This window comes from Pristiophorus japonicus, chromosome 13 (assembly GCF_044704955.1).
Source record: "Pristiophorus japonicus isolate sPriJap1 chromosome 13, sPriJap1.hap1, whole genome shotgun sequence".
Taxonomy (NCBI): Eukaryota; Metazoa; Chordata; class Chondrichthyes; family Pristiophoridae; genus Pristiophorus; species Pristiophorus japonicus.
Window position 1 is genome coordinate 14,457,194 of NC_091989.1, and position 23,294 is coordinate 14,480,487.

Sequence of the window (23,294 nt, forward strand, 5' to 3'; positions counted from 1 at the left end):
GGTGGCCAAGACTGGGAATTAAACATACAGGGGTATCTGATGATTTGGAAAGATAGACAAGAAGGGAAAGGAGGTGGGGTAGCTCTGCTAATAAAGGATGATATCAGGGCAGTTGTGAGAGACGATATTGGCTCTAATGAACAAAATGTTGAATCATTGTGGGTGGAGATTAGAGATAGTAAGGGGAAAAAGTCACTGGTGGGTGTAGTTTATAGGCCCCCAAATAATAACTTCACGGGGCGGACAGTAATCAAGGGAACAATGGAGGCATGTGAAAAAGGAACAGCAGTAGTCATGGGGGATTTTAACCAACATATCGATTGGTCAACTCAAAGCGCATGGGGTAGCCTTGAGGAGGAATTCATAGAATGCATACGGGATTGTTTCTTAGAACAGTATGTAACAGAACCTACAAGGGAGCAAGCTATCTTAGATCTGGTCCTGTGTAATGAGACAGGAAAAATAAACGATCTCCTAGTAAAAGATCCTCTCGGAATGAGTGATCACAGTATGGTTGAATTTGTAATACAGATTGAGGGTGAGGCAGTTGTGTCAGAAACGAGCGTACTATGCTTAAACAAAGGGGACAACAGTGGGATGAGGGCAGAGTTGGCTAAAGTAGACTGGAAACACAGACTAAACAGTGCCACAATTGAGGAACAGTGGAGGACTTTTAAGGAGCTCTTTCATAGTGCGCAACAAAAATATATTCCAGTGAAAAAGAAAGGCGGTAAGAGAAGGGATAACCAGCTGTGGATAACCAAGAAAATAAAGGAGAGTATCAAATTAAAGACCAATGTGTATAAGGTGGCCAAGGTTAGTGGGAAGCTAGAGGATTGGGAAAATTTTAGACGGCAAAGAATGACTAAAAAGCAATAAAGAAAGGAAAGATAGATTTCGAAGGTAAACTTGCGCAAAACATAAAAACAGATAGTAAAAGCTTTTACAGATATATATATATAAAACGGAAAAGAGTGACTAAAGTAAATGTTGGTCCCTTAGAAGATGAGAAGGGGGATTTAATAATAGGAAATGTGGAAATGCTGAGACCTTAAACAATTATTTTGCTTCGGTCTTCACAGTGAAAGACACAGAAACCATGCCAAAAATTGCTGGTCACGGGAATGTGGGAAGGGAGGACCTTGAGACAATCACTATCACTAGGGGGTAGTGCTGGACAGGCTAATGGGACTCGAGGTAGACAAATCCCCTGGTCCTGATGAAATGCATCCCAGGGTATTAAAAGAGATGGTGGAAGTTGTAGCAGGTGCATTCGTTAGAATCTACCAAAATTCCCTGGACTCTGGGGAGGTACCAACGGATTGGAAAGCAGCTAATTTAACGCCTCTATTTAAAAAAAAAAAAAGGGGGGCAGACAAAAGGCAGGTAACTAGGCTGGTTAGTTTAACATCTGTAGTGGGGAAAATGCTTGAAACCATCATTAAGGAAGATATAGCGGGACATCTAGATAGGAATAGTGCAATCAGGCAGACGCAGCATGGATTCATGAAGGGGAAATCATGTTTAACTAATTTACTGGAATTCTTTGAGGATATAACTAGCATGGTGGATAGAGGTGTACCGATGGATGTGGTGTATTTAGATTTCCAAAAGGCATTCGATAAGGTTCCACACAAAAGGTTACTGCAGAAGATAAAGGTACGCGGAGTCAGAGGAAATGTATTAGCATGGATAGAGAATTGGCTGGCGAACAGAAAGCAGAGAGTCGGGATAAATGGGTCCTTTTCGGGTTGGAAATCAGTGGTTAGTGGTGTGCCACAGGAATCGGTGCTGGGACCACAACTGTTTACAATATACATAGATGACCTGGAAGAGGGGACAGAGTGTAGTGTAACAACATTTGCAGATGACACACAGATTAATGGGAAAGCGGGTTGTGTAGAAGACGCAGAGAGGCTGCAAAGAGATTTGGATAGGTTAAACGAATGGGCTAAGGTTTGGCAGATGGAATACAATGTTGGAAAGTGTGAGGTCATCCACCTTTTGGGGGGGGGGGGTCGGGGGGGAGGGGAGAGAAACAGTAAAAGAGGGACCTGGGGGTCCTTGTGCATATATCCCAAAAAGTTAGTTTGCAGGTGCAGCAGGTAATCAGGAAGGCGAATGGAATGTTGGCCTTCATTGCGAGAGCGATGGAGTACAAAAGCAGAGAGGTCCTGCTGCAACTGTATAGGGTATTGGTAAGGCCGCACCTGGAGTACTGCGTGCAGTTTTGGTCACCTTACTTAAGGAAGGATATACTGGCTTTGGAGAGGGTACAGAGACTATTCACTCGGCTGATTCCGGAGATGAGGGGGTTACCTTATGATGATAGATTGAGTAGACTGGGTCTTTACTCGTTGGAGTTCAGCAGGATGAGGGGTGATCTTATCGAAACATTTAAAATAATGAAGGGGATAGATGGGATAGAGGCAGAGAGGTTGTTTCCACTGGTAGGGGAGACTAGAACTAGGGGGCACATCCTCAAAATACAGGGGAGCCAATTTAAAACCGAGTTGAGAAGGAATTTCTTCTCCAAGAGGGTTGTGAATCTGTGGAATTCTCTGCCCAAGGAAGCAGTTGAGGCTAGCTCATTGAATGTATTCAAGTCAGATAGATTTTTAACCAATAAGGGAATTAAGGGTTACGGGGAGAGGACGGGTAAGTGGAGCTGAGTCCACGGCCAGATCAGCCATGATCTTATTGAACGGCGGAGCAGGCTCGAGGGGCTAGATGGCCTACTCATGTTCCTAATTCTTATGTATGTGACCTTTCTCTTAGCTTGAGTAAGAACTGATTGGTATTAATTTAATAGAATTCAGGAGAAGTTGGTGTTACAGATAGAGTAAATGTTTTTGTTGATACAGAAGTTGATACAGAACTAACTGATCAATAAATGTTATGGGAGATTCATTTAATTTTGGATGCAAAATTGCTGCTTTTTTTTTAAGCTTCAATTGTCTAGACTCCTTCACTAGCAAAAGACCGTATAATACAGTAATGGAATCTTTAGGTCACAACAGTTCTGTTTTTTTTTTAAATGAAAGACTTGGCGTCTTTCACGACCACCGGATGTCTCAAAGCACTTTACAGCAAATGAAGTATTTTTTTAAAGTGTAGTCACTGTTGTAATGTGGGAAATGCGGCAGCCAAGCTGTGCACAGCAAGCTCCCACAAACAGCACTGTCATGTTGATTTGAGGGATAAATATTGTCCAAGACACCAGGGATAACTCCCCTGCTCTTCGGAATAGTGCCATGGGATCTCTTACGCCCACTTGAAAGAGCAGACGGGGCCTCGGTTTAACGTCTCATCCAAAAGACAGCACCTCCCAACAGTGAAGCACTCCCTCAGCACTGCACTAGGGTGTCGGCCTAGATTTATGTGCTGAAGTCCCTAGAGTGCGACTTGAACCCACAACCTTCTGACTCTGAGGCAGATGTGCTGCTCACTGAACCATAGCAAACACTAAAGAAAATGTAGTAATATAAAAGACAACCTGAAATATGGTTAGGCCTTACTTTTAAAAATAAATTTAATTCCAATTTAAACCAACAAGAAAACAAAATGTCAGAAAGGTGGATATTTTGCTGCTTGAAGAGCAATTGGTCATGATGCCAATTTTCTACCCAGAAGTACACTTTCTCAAATTACAGCTGGTATCGGCATGACCCTTGTATGCAAAGGTATCCATATCTCCTTTAGATAGCGGATAAAGTGTTTAGGAAGTCCACTCTTGGCCAGATCAGTTCCACAGCGGCTAGCATCTTGTTGGTTTAATCACCAGATCTGCTTGTAGTACTGACCACTAAAGAGGGAACCAGAGAAGACTGCATAATATTAGGATGGGTTTCATTAGCTGCTATGTCTTGTTAGAGTTTAGAATGTGAATTGTACAATATCTTGGTTTGGGTACTGAGTTTTTTTTTGTACGACCTTGGATCCTTGCAGCTACAATCGCACTATTGAGAGAACATTTGGATCTTTGAACTGGGTCATTGCCAAATCAGATATTCCCATAAACTGTGGGCTTTGTTTTTCAGGCCTCCTCTCCGACGAGGAAGTTCCTTTACCTTTCTGACTCCTGGGCCATGGGATTTTACTTTGGTAAGTATGTTTTCTGTTGTTTCAACTGCTATTTGTGAAGCGCATAGTTAGATTGTTAAATCATTTAATGTAAGAATTGATGCAGGTTTCAAAAGTGGTGGTATTTCGCCTCTAAGCAATGGTGCCAAAATTATTTAAATAATTTGCGTTCAAAGCACACACCGCCTCCTTTCACCTTTTACAGAAGCTAAAGTTAAACTGCAGTTGCAATATTTTCAAATGTAATTTTATGGTTAAGAGAATATGGAAGAAAGAAAGCTTGTTTTTTAAAAATACATATTTCTTCTTCCCCTTTTTTAAAACATACTTATTGGCATCATTCTTGCTATGATAATGCTTTTTATATCTTCCAATTGTCCACCCTTCTTTCCCAAACTAACTCCTGCTGGTACAGGATTACATGGAAATTGGCAACTTTGGTTCTTTGCCCAAGTAGCAAATTTTGTGTGAGCTGAGATGATGGATGCCAGCTGTGCTCAATCCTGTTCACCTGATATTTACACATGCACATTTTTCAGCAAACAGAAGTGGCAAACCAGAATAATTTCACCCACTCGCCCTCTTGCAGGCCGGGGCCGCTGGTATCAGTTGTAATACCCCAAGCTGTCCTAGCTGAGATCCGCTTCTCTGCTTTTAAAAACTGGATCATGGAATGAATTGTTCTCTGCAATTCTAATAAATGAATTAATGGGTGATTATACGCCGCAGATGGCTGCTAACCCTTTGGATGGATTGTTCTATCCACTGACTCTGTTGAAACGAGGTGAAAACATTTTCAAAGTGATTGGAAAATGAGTTATTTTTCAGCTCTGTTTTGGATTACGATTTGGGCTTTTAATGGTCACAATGCTATAGCATCTTCGATCCTTTCATTGGGTATTAATGTTTCTGCACCAATGGCGAAAGGACAACCATTTCCACCTGCCTTGGAACCCAACGTATGCATTTTTCTGACGAATAAACAACTTCTAGGGCTCCATTTTGCCCAAAGCCGTTTTTTGGCGTATTGCCAGAGTTACGCCTGTTCTAGGTCACAAATGTGCCGAGTTTTCCTGTGCTCTTTTGTAAAATTGGCGCTGCACAGCCTGTCCTATAGCCTTGAGGGGGTGGGGTGGGTAGCCGCTGCCCCTTCTGCGCAAGTGCAGGGGGGGGAAAAAAAAGGATGTTTTTGACGTGATTTCTATGGGTACGCATACTCTACAGCTCCCGGTCTACAATCGGCCATTTTTAAAGAGCCAGTTGTGTGTGAGAACTTTAATTATAATTGGAGCTGCAATACAAGATGCAACGTGGCACAAGGACCAAGAATTTCTTACAGGATGAAGTGGAGGCACTAGTTACTGTGATTGAGGGCAGATGGCAGGAGCTGGACACCAGCAGAGGTCACATAAAAGTTTCACCAAAAGAAATGAAGAAACGCTGGAACCAACTTGCAGAAGATGACTATGCAATGGTGACCACCAAGATCTGGAGGCCAGTGCAAAAAGAAGTGGTCAAGTAGTTAGTGTAAGTAATATTTTCATTTATTCACTGGAATTGCAATTGTAAATGTGATCATCTGTATATGTCCCAGCAGAAAGGTACCCTCTCTTTTTAAAACGACAGAGGCAGGTGGCCCTTAACAAAAGGGAAAGAACTCAAACAGGAGGAGGCCTGGAAAATCTGCACCCACTGACCCCCTTGGAAGAGAGGATCACTACTTTGATGGGTCCTGCCTGGAGAAAAGCAACCACCACTGCACAAAGCTGGCCCACACTCGAGGGAGAAGTTAAATCCTGCAAATTCCACAGTCTGGCTTTCTTAAAAGTGCTGCATGGACTAGCCATGCTTCGGTTCATGGGGATGTCTCCCTCAGCTATGCTTCGGTTGATGTAATGTGCTACCATTCATTGTGGTCCTTCAAATCAGCTTGCTGCCAGCGCAATGTGAACCTATTCATGCCACCCACCCTGCCCCCTCCTCTGCTGCTAACAATGAGAATCTGTATCACTGTAGCTACCAACTTTATATGTATTATCCGTACCAACTTCAAATGTATTAACTCTTTCTAAAATGGCCGCTCATGGTTATTGCTGACTCTTTAGATCTCACTGTAGGGGAAAACAATGAGTGACTTGTCTTTGTTAAACAACCTTGAGGAACCGTCTGATCATGGGAATGTAGCAACAGCTATAGGAGTTAAACTGTGGGAATACCCAGAGAAGCAGAACTGTGTCTTCCTTGCCTGCAAAACAAAGATAAGCTGGAGATGACTTAATCTTCTCATGATTAGGGGCATTGCTTAATTAACTGTGTAAATGACTAATTTAGCTTGTATCATTGCCCCGGTAGCTGATGTGATAGGACAATGAAAAGGGGTGGTACCATTCACGAACTGTATAAATGTATTGATTTTGTAATGATTTTTGCTTGCTCTGATGGATTCAACAGACTCATGGAGTCATTGCCCCTTTATCAGAGCAAGACCCTTCATTGATGAAGCCTGAATAAAGTTAGTCTGAACTAAACTTTAAAGTGTTCGAATCAGTGTATTCGCTGAAACAGATTGAGGGAAAAGAATCCGTATCAACAACTATTTGTTCTGTTATATTTTGCAGAACTTGAGGCCAACCCTGACGATGCTGAAGATTCAGACGCGGATGTGCCTAAAGAGAACATTTTCCAGACCAAGAGCATGGGGAGGGGATGGATGAAGTTCCCACTATTGTACTCACTTTGGAGGAGGTGCAGGTGCCGCCCATTAAGGTGCTAGCTCCTTCCCTGAGTAGTGGTTCGAGTTTTGGTGGTATATTACATGGTTTCCTACTGTCTGAGGCTGCGGGTCCCAGTGGGGTGCAGCAAGGCACACCCAGGGCCCCACCGTCTCAGGTTGTGGGTCCCACTGGGATGCAGCGAGCCACACCCAGGGTGAGGAGGGGAAGGAGAGCTCGACAGCGTGCTCCTGAGGTGCAGGATGTAACAGATGTGGTTCACATGATGGCAGTAAGCATGGAGAGCATTGACCTTACCCGATCACTCCTGGACACCATCAGAGAGGTGGGTGATGAGGTGTCGGGAGAAATGGGAACGCAGTCCGTGAACATGTCGCAGGCAGCTGATACAATGTCCGTGCACATGAGGGACGGCATATCGGAGTTGGCTGCTGCAATAAGGGAACATGCCTAGACCCCGTGCCCATTGACCGAATCAACTGCCTCTCCCTCTCCAATCCCCAGACCAACTTCTGAAGAGGCCCAAGTTGGGCCTTCCACATTACTGGCTGCCCCCCCTCACCCATTACCCGAGATGTTCGAAAGAATAAGCTTGGTACCAACCTGAGAAATGCTGCGCCACCATCTGCGGGCAGGGGTGGAGTCACCAAGACCGAGCGCAGCGGGCGGTCTTAGAATAAGGTGGAGGAGAGATGGGTGCAGCCTTTCTTTGCTGCTATTATTACTACTGTTGTAACTGTTCTCAAATTAAAAGTTTTTTGTAAATTTACAAGTTAGTAAGTGATCTTAAGTGAAAACTTTACAGTTTGATACAAGAATATGTTTGTTTAAGTACAAACAAATGTATGTTAAACTTTTGAATAAAATATATGTTAAATTATAACTGAACCATTTACATTTTTTGTTCCATAATTTTGTGTTATGTTAATGGAACATGGTCCAAACAGTAAACATGGTCCATGTGGAATAGTTGCCGCTGAGCCTTCAGGCAGCAAAGCGTTCACGATGAGCTGCTGGCGCAAGGCTCGAGTAATCGTTAAAGGGGCATGACGGTTGGCCCGCCCTCCTCCACTGTTGTGCGGTTCAGGTTGTTGCATGGCGTTGTCGTCCTCGTCATCTGCATCTTCCTCATCATTATCAGCCACTCTCTCCTCAGGTGGGTCTTCTACTAGCTGCTGCTGCCTCATGATGGCTAAGGCATGCAGCACACAGGAGTGAACTGACCGACAATCTCAGGGGAGTATTGCAAGTGGCCTCTGGAATGGTCGAGGCATCAGAAACGTTGTTTCACGATGCCAATGATCCTCTCTATTATGCTGCGCGTCGCAATGTGAGACGTGTTGTATTCTCGGTCAGCTTCCGTCCGGGTTACTTGTAGGGGCGTCATGAGCCAGGTGGCGATGCCGTACCCTTTGACTCCCAGCAGCCAGCTCTGCCCTTCTGGCTGCTGCTGAAACATGACCGATATAGCGCTTTTGCGTAGGATGAACGCATCATGCGTGCTCCCAGGGTCTCTTGCATCAACTAACATGATGTGATGCATGTCGTCACACACGAGCTGCACATTAATTGAGTGGGAGCCTTTTCTGTTCCTGTACATCTCGGAATTCTCCAAAGGTGCTCGCAAGGCGATGTGGGTACAATCAATGCAGCCCTGTACCTCTGGTAGGCCAGCAATCCTGGAGAAGCCCACAGCCCTGTCACGCATTGCCTGGGCGGTCATGGGGAACTTTATGTAGTTCTTCCTCCGGGCATATAGTGCAGCAGTCACCTGCTGAATGCAGACATGTGTTGCATGTTGAGAAATGGCGCGCACATCCCCAGTTGTGGCCTGGAACGATCCAGATGCGTCGAATGAAAGTGCAGCTGTAACCTTCATCAACTGACAAAGCAGTCCTCCTGACGCTTCTAGGTTGCAGATCTGCTTTTACGAACTCCGATCTCAGTTACAACTTCTTTGCAGAAACGCAGCCTTCTGACAGTCTGCATCACTCGGGTGCAGGTACGAACGCCTGTCTCAATTTATATACCCGCCGTGGGGAAGGCCTCCTGCCCATCACCCTACAGGCTCTGAGGTTCCTCATGCGATGACATCAAATCCATTGTCGTCTCCGCAACACTATCATGCAAAAGGCTTGCACAAGGTATGGCATTGTCAATATTGGCCCCAAGTTCAAAACGGCAGGCAGGCATGACGAGATTCTTTGTTCTCTCTCCCCATAGCGTCTGTATGGACCATACCCAGGTCTGAGCAGGTGCAATGATCGGGAACCTCAACCCCGCCCCGGACTACATTTAATGCGTAGTGCAGGCTTCTGATGTCTTTCACAGCCACCCACCCACCCGGGCTTGATTCGATGGGTAGTGCAGGCTTCTGATGCCTTCTCTATGCATCCCACAGGCTTCCCCGGGCTTCTTTTGCAGCCGAGCGCCTGTGTCCGGGTGCAGGATAGATTCTGCCGAGCGCCACTTCGAACCTCTAGCCCTATTTGCAGACGTTCTGTGGCGGCGTGTCAGTTGGAGAAAAAAAATGAAAACTTACAGAATTCCATCAAACCTCCATTTACTGCGTTTATAAGATATTTAAAAAAAAAATCTTTTCATATTTAAGTGTTCTTGACTCCCTCAAACTTTACTGAAAAACAATGTGTCTTTCTGCGCGATTTTTCAATGTGCATTGCTTTTTCTTAACTCTTCAGAAGGTTTTTCGGGAGTGGTCACAGATGCCGACCGAGGAGAATTTTTTTTCGAAGGCAAACTTACATAATTGACAAACTAGCGCAGACATCAGGTTAAGCCCCCTATGATGCAAACAAGAACAAACCTAAAAAAATCGTAACTAACTGAGTTACGCTGGCGCACATTCCTTGGGGAAACTTTAATTTTTTAACTTGCGCCAAAAAAAGGGGCGCACGCCAAAAGAACGGCGCAAATCACTGGGGAAAATTGAGCCTATAGTTGTAAAGTTTTGTTCCCTTACCCCCCCCCCCCCCCCCCACCAAAGCATTGTGCATTGTTCCCTGATTATCATGAAAGATATTTGACCTCTTTGCACCCTCAACTAACATCATATTTGAACTGGTTGCTCGGGTGCAGAAGGTCAGCCTTGCATTCAGTTTATGCTCTTTCTTGCTGGGATTGACAACACATTGTGCGAATTGCAGTCACTAACCCTTTACTTTGACTGCTTTCGCAACATAAATGCAGATTTCTTTTTTAAAGTGCTAACCATTTAATAAGATTATGGCTGATCTGATCATGGACTCAGCTCCACTTCCCTGCCCACTCCCCATAACCCTTTATTCCGTTATTGCTCAAAAATCTGTCTATCTCCGCCTTAAATATATTCAATGACCCAGCTTCCACCGCTCTCTGGGGCAGAGAATTTCACAGATTTAGTCAGTTAGTCAACATTTTAGCTGTACTTCTGCAGTCCTGACTTCTATTTCTCCACAAATGTTGCCTGACCTGAGAATTTCCACCTTTTTTTTTCCTGTTTTTAATTTTCAGATTTCTAGCATCTGAAATATTTTGCTTTTTGTTTATGCATCAAATTTGGTGGGAGAAAGGGATTAGACATCTTTCCAAAAAAGAGTTCTCCTAATGTTGAGTAACACGAATCCCTTGACCAGCATTACCAAAACAGACTTAACTCAAATGGTTTGTGGTTCATATCTGCCCATTTCAAAAACTAACCTTTTGTAACCTCTGATTTGACACAAAGACCATCTAAAACCCCACACACAAGGAATGAAGAAAGAACTTGCAATTGTACAGTGCTCTTCACATCCTCAGGACATCCCAAAGTACTTCAGACAAAGCATGACTTTTGAAGTGTAGTCACAGTTGTTTTGTAGGGAAATGTGGCCACCAATTAGTGCTAGTCTGATTTAATATGATTCCTAACCCATTAAACTAATCTTTTCCAATATCTTATACGATAGTTGGAAGATGATTATTTGGTTCCTGTTGCCAAGTTAGACAAAATAAATATTGCACCCAGCCCCAGTGTTTTGCTTCATCCCACATGATAGTCTTTGCTTTTGTACAAAATAGTTCATAGAGGTCTGCTTGCAAAAAGAGGTATGCTTAAAACTGATTTCACTTCACATAAAAACATAAGTTTTGAAGCTGTGTTCATTATGTTCGAAGCTGTGGAAATGTTCCTCCAGTTTGTGAAGTGGGTAGGGGAGGAGAAGCCGTTACTTTATTTTATATTTGTATAGGAAGTTAGAAGGACTGGTCTTTCTGCATAAAAAGACAAGTCGAGTTACTCCCCTGTTCCCTGATGACTCGGTAAAGGCACTCCAAGTTTGATACTGAGCCATACAGACTAGTTCTTCAGTTGGCTTCGGTGTTACTAATCTAGAGGCAGAAAATCAACCAGGATTTCTGTTAATTTTTTATTCCTACTCCAAAGTGCATGTCTGTGAACATTAGTTGAGGATGCAATTTGGCTCCTGTGATGCCATTCACAATCGAGTAGCCTGCTGACGCATTGTCCAGACTCTCCATTTTTGATTTTCGCTCCTGAAAAATGCTAATTCTTGCTGGAGTACAATTCAGCAGGCCTGATAACCCTCTATACAGCTCGTGTTTTTGACATAAATATCCCAATGTATTTTTAGAAACTAAACATGCCAGGCAGTAGAAGAATATGGGGAGTTGGTTGAAAGCTTAACGGCCAAGATAAGTTTTGAGGAGGCTTTTCAAGGCGGGGATAAAAATTACCCGGTAAAGCAGGTTAGAGAAGAAAGAACTTGGGTTTATATAACCCCTTCCACATGCTCACGACATAAACTGCTAATGAATTGCTTTTCAAAATGTGGTCACTATTTTGTAGGCAAATGTGGCAACCAACAGCATATCCCAAAACAGCAATGAGATAAATGACCAGTTAATTTTGGTGGTTTTCGTTGAGGGATGAATGTTTACCCAGACACGAGGGGAATTCCTCTACTCCACTTCGAATAGTGCTGTGGGATCGTTTGCATCCACCTGACCAGATAGGCAGTGTCTGGTTTAACATCTCATCCAAATGATGACGACTCCAACAATGTTACCCTGCCCCAGAATTGTCAACCTAGATTATGTGCTCAAGTCATGGGCGACTTTAATCTACATATAGATTGGGTTAACCAAGTTGGTAGCGATGCGGTGGAGGAGGATTTCCTGGAGTATATTAGTTATGGCTTTCTGGACCAATATGTTGAGGAACCAACTAGAGAGCTGGGTGTTGTGTAATGAGAGAGGACGAATTAGCAATCTTGTGCGAGGCCCCCTGGGGAAGTGTGACCATAATATGGTAGAATTCTTTATTAAGGTGGAGAGTGACAGTGTTAATTCAGAGACTAGGGTCCTGAACGTAAGGAAAGGTAACTTCGATGGTATGAGACGTGAATTGGCTAGGATAGACTGGCAAATGATACTTAAAGGATTGACAGTGGATAGGCAATGGCAGACATTTATAGATTACATGGATGAATTTCAACAATTGTACATCCCTGTCTGGAGTAAAAATATAACTGGGAAGGTAGCTCAACCGTGGCTAACAAGGGAAATTAGGGATAGTGTTAAATCCAAGGAAGAGGCATATAAATTGACAAGAAAAAGCAGCAAACCTGAGGACTGGGAGAAATTTAGAATTCAGCAGAGGAGGACAAAGGGTCTAATTAGGAGAAAATAAAGTATGAGAGGAAGCTTGCAGGGAACATAAAAACTGACTGCAAAAGCTTATCTATAGATATGTGAAGAGAAAAAGATTAGTGAAGACCAATGTAGGTCCTTTGCAGACAGAATCGGGTGACTTTATAATGGGGAACAAAAAGACGGCAGACCAGTTGAACAAATACTTTGGTTCTGTCTTCACTAAGGAAGACGCAAATAACCTTTCGGAAATACTAGGGGTTCGCGGGTCCAGCGAAAAGGAAGAATTGAAGGAAATCCTTTAGTCAGGAAATTGTGTTAGGGAAATTGATGGGATTGAAGGCCGATAAATCCCCAGGGCCTGATGGGCTGCATCCCAGAGTACTTAAGGAAGTGGCCCTAGAAATAGTGGATGCATTGGTGATCATTTTCCAACATTCTATTGACTCTGGATCAGTTCGTATGGACTGGAGGGTAGCTAATGTAACACCACTTTTTTAAAAAGGAGGGAGAGAGAAAACGGGGAATTATAGAGCGGTTATAACATCGGTGGTGGGGAAAATATTGGAATCAGTTATTAAAGATGAAATAGCAGCACATTTGGAAAGCAGTGACAGGATCGGTCCAAGTCAGCATGGATTTATGAAAGGGAAATCATGCTTGACAAATACTTCTAGAATTCTTTGAGGATGTAACTAGTAGTGGACAAGGGAGAACCAGTGGATGTGGTGTATTTGGACTTTCAAAAGGCTTTTGACAAGGTCCCACACAAGAGATTGGTGTGCAAAATTAAAGCACACCAATCTCTTGCTATTGAGGGAGTACAGCGAAGGTTTACCAGATTGATTCTCGGGATGGAAGAACTGACATATGAGTAGAGACTGGATCAACTGGGCTTGTATCCACTGGAGTTTAGAAGAATGAGGGGATCTCATAGAAACATAAAATTCTGATGGAATTGGACAGGTTAGAGGCAGGAAGAATGTTCCTGTTGCTGGGGAGTTCCAGAACCAGGGGTCACAGTCTCAGAATAAAGGGTAAGCCATTTAGGACTGAGATGAGGAGAAACTTCTTCACTCAGAGTTGTTAACCTGTGGAATTCTCTAGTTATTGAGGCCAATTCGTTAGATCTATTCAAAGGGAGTTAGATATGGCCCTTACGGCCAAAGGGATCAAGGGGTATGGAGAGAAAGCGGGAAAGGGGTACTGAGGTTGAATGATCAGCCATAATCTTATTGAATGGCGGTGCAGGCTCGAAGGGCCGAATGGCCTGCTCCTGCACCTAATTTCTATGTTTCTAAGTTGTGGAGAGGGTCTGAAAACAAAACCTTGACTCTGGCAAGAATGCTACCATTGACCCAAGCTGACGTTATATTAGAGAATAGGGCATAGTCAGCTGAAGGCTCTGTCACCAATGGTGGTGAAGGGAGCGGTCACTAGAGATATCTTATCTATGTTGATGGCTAAGCGTGGAACCCAATGAGTTTTGAACCACAAAGGAGAGGCAGTGAGGAGGAGTTAACAATCCTTCTGAATGGCACAGATAAGTTGCATTGCTCCTTGCACTTTTGTCGTTGATGAGGAGAAAAGTGTTAGAAGTCAAGAGAAGTCGTCTGGGATTGTCCTTGATCTCCAGGATAATCTTGGCTCAGTGGGGGTATTTGGCCTTGGTGATTAAGGCACGATATTGCTTGAGGTGGTCAAGCAAAATCTGACTGGGTGAACATATTCATGCAGCTGGTGTGCGTAGCCTTAGATTTGAGGGCACAAAGATGGGAACGCAATCAGATGACCTTCATTAACTTGGGAGCAAAGGCAGAACCAAGGTTGCTGCAGAGTAGGTCAGCAGAGGCAGTAATAGTGTATTGGGTAAAGGAATCTGGCAGATATATTGGTGAGGGAACTGGGACAGGCGTTTTTCCAAGTGTGGAGGAATCAGCATAATGGGGTTCGAGATGAGGAAGATGATGTGCAAGAACACGAGAAGGTGATTGGAGATGATCTTGTTAAAGATTAAAATCTGAGTTACTACTTGTCGAAAAATATATTTTTCCCTCGAGCCCAGCATTACTAATGCCAATCCTCGTACCCCTACTGTAACTGTGAAGATGATTACTTGCCTTTCTTGTGAATAATGTCCTTTTTTGAGGTTTTGCTGTGGGATGTCTGATAAACTTTGCATGTTAGGCCATGAGTCTGACTTGCCTCTACCTGTCGCAGTGCAGGCTACTTGCTGAAGTTCACTGCATTAATGCAAAGTCATTTTTTCTTCCCAAAATTTTGACTAGCGATTGGAATTAAGTAACTTTGTTAAAATAGCACGGCAGGCTTTTTAGCGCACAATTTTAATAATCCGGTATTTTGAATTAAGCGATCATGAATTAGTTGAGAGGCAGAGGTGAGGAAAGCTTCACGGAGAAAGCCAGTACTTTTGGGAGGAGTGTTTTGAAGTTCAACATTTGAAAGGTGTACAGGATTTTTTCCTAAGTTTCGGGGTGAGAGCGCCCTGATCTATGAAGAAGGACCAAATGAATAAATTGGTCAGAAAAGCAGGAGTAAATTCAGTTGAAAGACTGATAAAGAAGCTTAGTACAATAAACGGGTGACTTATTACAAAATCTAAGAATTTCCATGCATTTAAAACTTCTTAATGCTATGCCACGATTGAATGAATGGTTGAAACGAGTTGGAAGTCATGGGACACTTCACAAACATTGCATATGATGTCAGATGTTTAACAAAACACTAGTTTGTTTTTCAGTCTGCTTTGTCTACTGTCATTTCACTTCCTTTGGCTGCAGTGTTTAGTGCTGAAATCTAAGCATAAATAAACCTGATGTCTTGAGTTTCTGTGGGGCCTACCAGCAGTGTGTTTTTAAAAAAAAATAGCCCGAGGAGGTGACTGAGGTTTCGGTGCAATAGACTTATCTTTGGCATTGGAATACTGCTGCTATTCAATTTCTGATGAGATGGTATCATTTGTCAACCACTGCAGCTTTCACAGCAGAAACATTCCCAGTTAAATAGACAAGTGATCTGTGATAAATCTCCTGCCCAGGTTACACCGTTTAATCCGGCTTCATGTTGGTTATCTGACATAAAAGGGGTTTGGGGTTTCCTAGTTGGCTAATGGCAATTAACCCTCTTGCCCCCCTTTCTCCTGCTCATTATCCACTGCCCTGCAAAATATTCTGAGATGCCTCTATGTACATGATACAGAAATGTAAGTTTTTGAGTTTTTATACATTTCATTTTGCTCTTAAATTGAAGTTCAGCACTGAGGGAGGTCACTGGGCCTGTGTTCTTCACTTGGAACTATTTATTCTAATTTTGTTTGTGTCTTTTCCCTGTATCCTTTTATATTTTTCTCCTCAACTACTTATCCAGTTCCATGTCCTAATATCCTCATATAATATATATTTTTTCAATCTTCCCCATCATTCTTCTAGTAACTAATCCTGAGTCACTGCAAGCATGTTACTGTTCATTAAGCAGTGGAAATAATTGTTTACGATTCAGCCTCTCAAAGCCCATCATAATTTTCAAAGCCCCTATTAGAATTCTGTTAATTTTTTTTCTCTTTTTTCAGTGGGAGGGAAAATTCAATAGTTGGGCCTTTCTTTGTACTGTTCCTCATATAGTGAATCTTCAGTGTATCCTTTCCAAGGCGCTAATGGAATGTCTACATCCCCACGGTAATCCATCAGTGGCCTAAACAATGTATTGTACAAATTCAGCATTTCTTTCCTTCCTTGTATTTAATGACGTGATGTATAAACCCCATAACACTATTTGCCAATCCAAAAATTCCCTTTACTCTTCCTCTCCCTCATGTGGCTACATTCCCTTCAATGCAATATGCTTAGATTTTTGTAACCTGTCTCTTACTGGCACGCTATCATATGCCATCTGAAAGTCCATTTACATTACATTCTCTTTTTAATATATGTATTTGATATCCTCAAAAAAATCAAGCAAAATATGCTGATTCTGAAATTAGTGAATGCTTAAAAAGGCTTAGGGAATCTATCCTCGATTCCCTAAGCCTTTCTAAGCACTTACTAATTTCATCCTACGTTATGGACTGTAGAAGTTTAACCCCAACAGAGGCAAGACTAATTTTCTGGCTTATCCCTTTCCCCTTTCTTGAACAGGGTATAATATCTGCAACCCTCCAGTCCATTACCCTTGAATATTGGAGTATTAGTTAGTGGCCCCACAACCATCCTTCAGTATTCTGGGATGCATAATGTCTGGACCTGGCGACTTTTCTACTTTTAGCGTATAGACTTAATTGGCTTCCTTTTTTAAATGTTTTTTACTACCCTTTTTTATATTCTTTATATTATCCCCTATATTTATCATGTATTTCCATTAAAACCTAATCTCTCATTTCCTTGGATTCCCAGCCTTTCATATCCCCTTTTACCCCTTAGTCTTTGTATTCCCACAAGCCAGACAGCATCCTAGTGGAATCTGCCTTGTACGCTCTCTTGTTTCAACATTCTTCCTGTCATGCAAAGTCTAAATTTGTGCTATCTAACTGTGGTCCAGGTTGAACCTCCCTTATCCGGGACCTGGCCTATGCCGGATGAGGGGAGGTCATTGGCCCAGGGGGTGGGGGGTGGGGGGGGGGGGGGGGGGGGGGGGGAGGGAGAGGGAGAGGGAGAGGGGGACGAGGAGGAGGACGAGGAGGAGGAGGACGAGGAGCCCCGAGGTGTTCTAGGTTGAGGGGACTTCTGCTCCTGCTGATCACTTTCTTTCTTGTAAGTGTGTTGATTTTCTGTTTAGATGACAAATGGTGCCGGATAAGGGAGTCCCGGATAAGAGGTTCAACCTGTATTACTAAAGCATCATTACATCTCAACTTTTGTATTCTATAGCTCTTGCCATAAAACTTAGTACTTAATTTGCTTTTCCTGGCTTATCTTCTTGAGATGCTGATTTAATGTCTTGTGAACCTGAACATACATTGGCAAATCTCTTTCCTTCCTAGTCATGTGACCTTCAACAATCCCACGTATAATTATTTTTATTCTTTACCAAAATGTACAACCTCACATTTACTGACATTGAACTCCATCTGGTACTATTTTTGCTCATTTCACCATCTTCTCTGTATCTCTTTGCAGCTTTCTTTAGTCCTCAGCATGTTTTGCTATTCTATTTTATTGTCATCTGCAAATTTGGACACCACTCCCTCTAGCCCTATATCCGAATCATTGTACACCGTGAACAGAGGCAGTTCCAGGACATAACCCTGAGCCATCACTACCCACATCCAACCACTAACATCCCTTAAATCCTATTATTTCCTCCCTTCTAGCCAGTTTTGAATCCAATTCCATGCCCATTAATTTTCAATAGCCTCCTATGTAATACCTTGTTACGGGCTTTCTGAAAGTCCATGTACCTCATTCACTGCATTTCCCCATCCATGATGTTGTCACCTCAAAGGAATTTTTACTTGTTCTCAGTCCTTTGAAAGTTGGCATACAGGTACAGCAGGCGGTGAAGAAGGCAAATGGTATGTTGGCCTTCATAGCTAGGGGATTTGAGTATAGGAGCAGGGAGGTCTTACTGCAGTTGTACAGGGCCTTGGTGAGACCTCACCTGGAATATTATATTCAGTTTTGGTCTCCTAATCTGAGGAAGGACGTTCTTGCTATTGATGGATTGCAGCGAAGGTTCACCAGACTGATTCCTGGGATGGCAGGACTGACATATGAGGAGAGACTGGATCAACTGGGCCTTTATGCATTGGAGTTTAGAAGGATGAGAGGGGATCTCATAGAAACACAAGATTCTGATGGGACGGGACAGGTTAGATGCGGGTAGGATGTTCCCGATGTTGGGGAAGTCCAGAACCAGGGGACACAGTCTTCGGATAAGGGATAGGCCATTTAGGACTGATGAGGAGAAACTTCTTCACTCAGTCGTTAACCTGTGGAATTCCCTGCTGCAGAGAGTTGTTGATGCCAGTTCATTGGATATATTCAAAAGGGAGTTAGATATGGCCCTTACGGCTAAGGGGATCAAGGGGTATGGAAAGAAAGCAGGAAAGGGGTACTGAGGGAATGATCAGCCATGATCTTATTGAATGGTGTTGCAGGCTCGAAGGGCTGAATGGCCTACTCCTGCACCTATTTTCTATGTCCAAGTCATTGAGACCAGCTAGAGCAGCTCTGCAACTGCTCCAGCTGAGGTCAACTAACTTGACACACATCAAAAATACCCATCATTTTTAGTCTCCATGGCTGAAAGCCACTTGCAGGGTGGAGGAGGGTGGAGAAACTACTACTCTAATTATCTTCTTGCTGCAGATTAACATTACCGTGCAGCACCTCCAATAGAAGTCCAAGAAACCAAGCTTACATTTATATCACTCCTTTCACGACCTCCGGACGTCCCAAAGCACTTTACAGCCACAGAAGTACTTGCGAAGAGTAATTATTGTAATGTAGGAAACACAAGTTCCCACAAACAGCAATGTGATCATGACCAGCTAATTTGTATTTTTGATGAAGTTGGTTGAGGGATAAATATTGGCCAGTAGCACTAACGCTACTCGCAACAGTACAGTAACATGAATGCACCATCATAGGCAGTCCCTTGAAATCGAGGAAGACTTGCTTCCACTCAGTGAGTTCTCAGGTGACTGTACAGTCTCACAGGTGGGACAGACAGACAGTCATTGGAGGAAAGGGTGGGTGGGGAGTCTGGTTTGCAGCACGCTCCTTCCGCTGCCTGCGCTTGTTTTCTGCATGCTCTCGGTGACGAGACTCGAGGTGCTCAGCGACCTCTCGGATGCACTTCCTCCACTTGGGGCAGTCTTTAGCCAGGGATTCCCAGGTGTCGGTGGGGATGTTGCACTTTATCAAGGAGGCTTTGAGGGTGTCCTTGAAACGTTTCCTCTACCCACCTGGAACTCGTTTGCCATGTAGGAGTTCCGAGTAGAGCGCTTGCTTTGGGAGTTTTGTGTTGGGCATGCGAACAATGTGGCCCGCCCAACGGAGCTGGTTGAGTGTGGTCAGTGCTTCGATGCTGGGGATGTTGGCCTGATCCAAGAACAGTAATGTTGGCGCGTCTGTCCTCCCAGGGGATTTGCAGGATCTTGTGGAGACATCATTGCTGGTATTTCTCCAACGATTTGAGGTGTCTACCATATATGGTCCACGTCTCTGAGCCATACAGGAGGTTGGGTATCACTACAGCCCTGTAAACCATAAGCTTGGTGCCAGATTTGAGGGCCTGATCTTCGAACACTTTATTCTTCAGGCAGCCAAAGGCTGCGTGGCGCACTGGAGATGGTATTGAGCTTCGTCGTCGATGTCTGCCCTTGCTGATAGGCTCCCGAGGTGTGGAAAGTGGTCCACGTCGTCCAGGGCCGTGCCGTGGATCTTGATGACTGGGGGGCAGTGCTGTGTGGAGTGGTCAGTTTTCCTAACCAGTGCCAATTCACATCATGGGGCTTATTGGTCAATTATTTTTTTACTTTATAGTGCTAAAGCTACTTCATTTGTTTATTCATTCCTTCATTTTCATTCAGAGCTGTGACAGAGGAGTCCATTTACACTTCTCGGATGTCATCTTCAGATTGCTGTGAGGTGTTGGATTTGGCTGGTGCACTTTCCAATATGCTTTCAGAGGAGTTATACTAGGTGAATATTAAATAGTTCAAAACACAGGAAAGCACCATCAGTGGGGCTACACTTCTGGTAATTGGAGGTGCATCTCCCTATTTGAAACAGGGAAAAAGGCAAGTAACAGATTCACACCTTGTGTTGGTAAGATATTCTAGAAACCAAAGCACAATGTTCCAAGAAGCAGACTCCCCTTTTCCCAGTGCAGCTGAGCAAATAAGGATTTTAACACCTTGTTATTGGTACTTTGAAACTCTCCCCATCATCTTGCATGTCCACATTTTATGTAAAATCTATTTTGTGTATATGCTTGAATGTGGTGGGTAGCTAATGCTATTTTCATTCCCTATACCATGCGTAAATGAGTTATGGAAGGACTAATGATTAGTTAAAATGTAGTAGTTGTGAATGTGTTGATTCTCCACTGGGCAAAAGAGAATCTATGACGAGATGTAGCACTAATGAGTCCTAAGTAGGTGGAAGACTTCAAATCGAATTTTGTTTGCAGACATGAACATTTAAAATTATTTTTAGAATAGTTTTCTTAAAATATTGCACTCTACGGGCCCAAGTTTCCACAGGATAAAAAACGGGCGCCCCTCCGAGCTGGGCGCCCGTTTTTCGCGCCTAAAACGGCGGCAGAAAAAAAATGCGCTATTCTCGAGCGCTTTGCAGCTCCTTGTCTGTTTGGCGCGGCGCCCAGGGGGGCTGAGCCTACACTCGCGCCGATTTTGTAAGTGGGAGGGGGAGGGTACTATTTAAATTAGTTTTTTCCCTGCCGGCAACGCTGCGCGTGCGCATTGGAGCGTTCGCGCATGCTCAGTGTGGAAAAAAAACATTGGCACTCGGCCATTTTTGTAGTTCTTTGTAGCTGTTTAATTTTTGAACATTTTTTAATAAAATCACATTGCCATCAGCACTTGCAGCCTTCTCACTGTCTCCTTCCCCTCCCTCCCCTCCCCTGCGCGGCAACAAGCCGCTGTCTCCTTCCCCTCCCTCCCCTCTCCATGGCAACAAGCCGCTGTCTCCTTCCCCTCCCTCCCCTCTCTCCACGGCAACAAGCCGCTGTCTCCTTCCCCTCCCTCCCCTCTCTCCACGGCAACAAGCCGCTGTCTCCTTCCCCTCCCTCCCCTCTCTCCACGACAACAAGCCGCTGTCTCCTTCCCCTCCCTCCCCTCTCTCCACGACAACAAGCCGCTGTCTCCTTCCCCTCCCTCCCCTCTCTCCACGGCAACAAGCCGCTGTCTCCTTCCCCTCCCTCCCCTCTCTCCACGACAACAAGCCGCTGTCTCCTTCCCCTCCCTCCCCTCTCTCCACGGCAACAAGCCGCTGTCTCCTTCCCCTCCCCCCCCTCTCTCCACGGCAACAAGCCGTTGTCTCCTCTTTCCCCCCCTCCCCCCTCTCCACGGCAACAAGCCGTTGTCTCCTCTTTTCCCCCCCCCCCCCCCTCCCCGCTCTTTCTCCTCCTCTCCTCTCCCCTCCCGCTCAGCGGCATGAACGGTTTTCTCCTCTCTTTCCCCCCCCCCCTGCTTAGCGGCACGAACGGCTGCAGAATTTTCCCTGACTGAAGCACTTTCACACAGGTAGGAAGATGGTTTATTTAATCTTTTCTTTGCTTATAAATGTTTATTCAGGTTGGATTTATTTATATAATATTTGTATAAGTATAAATCAGGATTTATTATAAAATTTAATGACTTCCCTTCCCCCCCCCCCCACCTCGTTCTGGACGCCTAATTTGTAACTTGCGCCTGATTTTTTAATGTGTAGAACAGGTTTTTTCAGTTCTACAAAAATCTTCTCTTGCTCCATTCTACTTTAGTTTGGAGTACGTTTTCACTGTGGAAACTTTCAAATCAGGCGTCAGTGGCTGGACACGCCCCCTTTTGAAGAAAAAATTCTGTTCCAAAGTAGAACTGTTCTACCTGACTAGAACTGCAGAAAAAAAAATGTGGAGAATTGCGATTTCTAAGATAGTCCGTTTTCCACCAGTTGCTCCTAAAAAATCAGGCGCAAATCATGTGGAAACTTGGCCATATGTCTCTTTCTATTATGTCTACACTTTGTTTTCAACGCTAAGAATGGATTCACTTCTTACATGTGTCAAAAAATAAACTGTATTGGGAAAAGTACAGAAACAAGTTTGTTGAAACTCTGCACAGACATTAACAAGGAACATCAGGTCAGAATATGAAGATGTGGGTACAGAAATCTTGAAAATACACACCATCAGACTCCTGCAGCTCTCCTGATGTTTGTGGCTATGAAAACCTACTTTGTGAAATAGTTTGAGTAATCGGAAAAAATCTAAACTTTAGAAGGAAGTACGGCTTTCTAACTGGTCATTGCTTAGCGTGGAACCAATAATATGTGGTTCAGTGAAAATTTAAAAAGGAACCATCACATCCACTAGCACTGGCACTCATCATAGGCAGTCCCTTGAAGCGAGGATGACTTGCTTCCACGCCAAAATGGAATGAGTTCACAAGTGTTTCTGTCATGTATTCAACTATCATTGTAACCCATGTATAATCTGACGTAAGTTGTACACCTTGAGAACATTGACCACAAGGGGGTGAACTTCTGGGAGACAGTCTTAACCTGGACTTTCAGGTATAAAAGGGAAAGCTCCACCCACCTTCATCACTTGAGATCTTGGTAATAAAGGTAACTGGTCACAGAGTAACCTTCTGTCAAGTATGGGTCTGTCGTGTGCATTTATACTGTATAGTAAGGACATATCAGTTTCAATGAAGGACCTAATATTCCAAATCCCAAACTACATCTTGGAGGGTGGAAGATGCCTGTGCTTGGATTTTTTTAACGTGTGACTTCTCTGAAGGTATTATCTTTTACCTGGCTGGCACACAAGTGTTTTTTTAATATACTTTTTTTTGATTGGCAGAGCAGATGTTTCTGCCAACAGGGTTTGTACTAATCGGAGTGCTGAACTTCGGCGAGAATTGCTGTTCATACAGCCTTGTTTAAAAGCAGAGTACCTTTGTTCACTGCTCTCTCCAGGATTGACTCGACTATTGATCAACGAGTGACTATGGGCTCAATTTTCCCCAGTATTTGCGCCGTTTTTTTTTTGGAGCAGCCTGCTTTTTCTGGCCTAACTTAAAAATCCCCAATGTCCCCAATCAATTTGTACCAGCGTAACTCGGTTACGAATTTTTTACGGTTAGTT

The 23,294-nt window shown here is 43.8% G+C and overlaps 1 protein-coding gene across 4 annotated transcripts in view; it reads left to right on the plus strand.

The window, feature by feature from the left end:
* The window catches only part of net1 (neuroepithelial cell transforming 1), a 141,099-nt gene that overhangs the window by 26,224 nt on the left and 91,581 nt on the right, over nucleotides 1-23,294 (plus strand). For all 4 annotated transcript variants that reach the window (XM_070897169.1, XM_070897170.1, XM_070897167.1 and 1 more), the window contains one exon: nucleotides 4,041-4,104. In XM_070897169.1, the coding sequence (XP_070753270.1) occupies nucleotides 4,041-4,104 (64 nt within the window). The remainder of the gene's footprint in view (nucleotides 1-4,040; nucleotides 4,105-23,294) is intronic.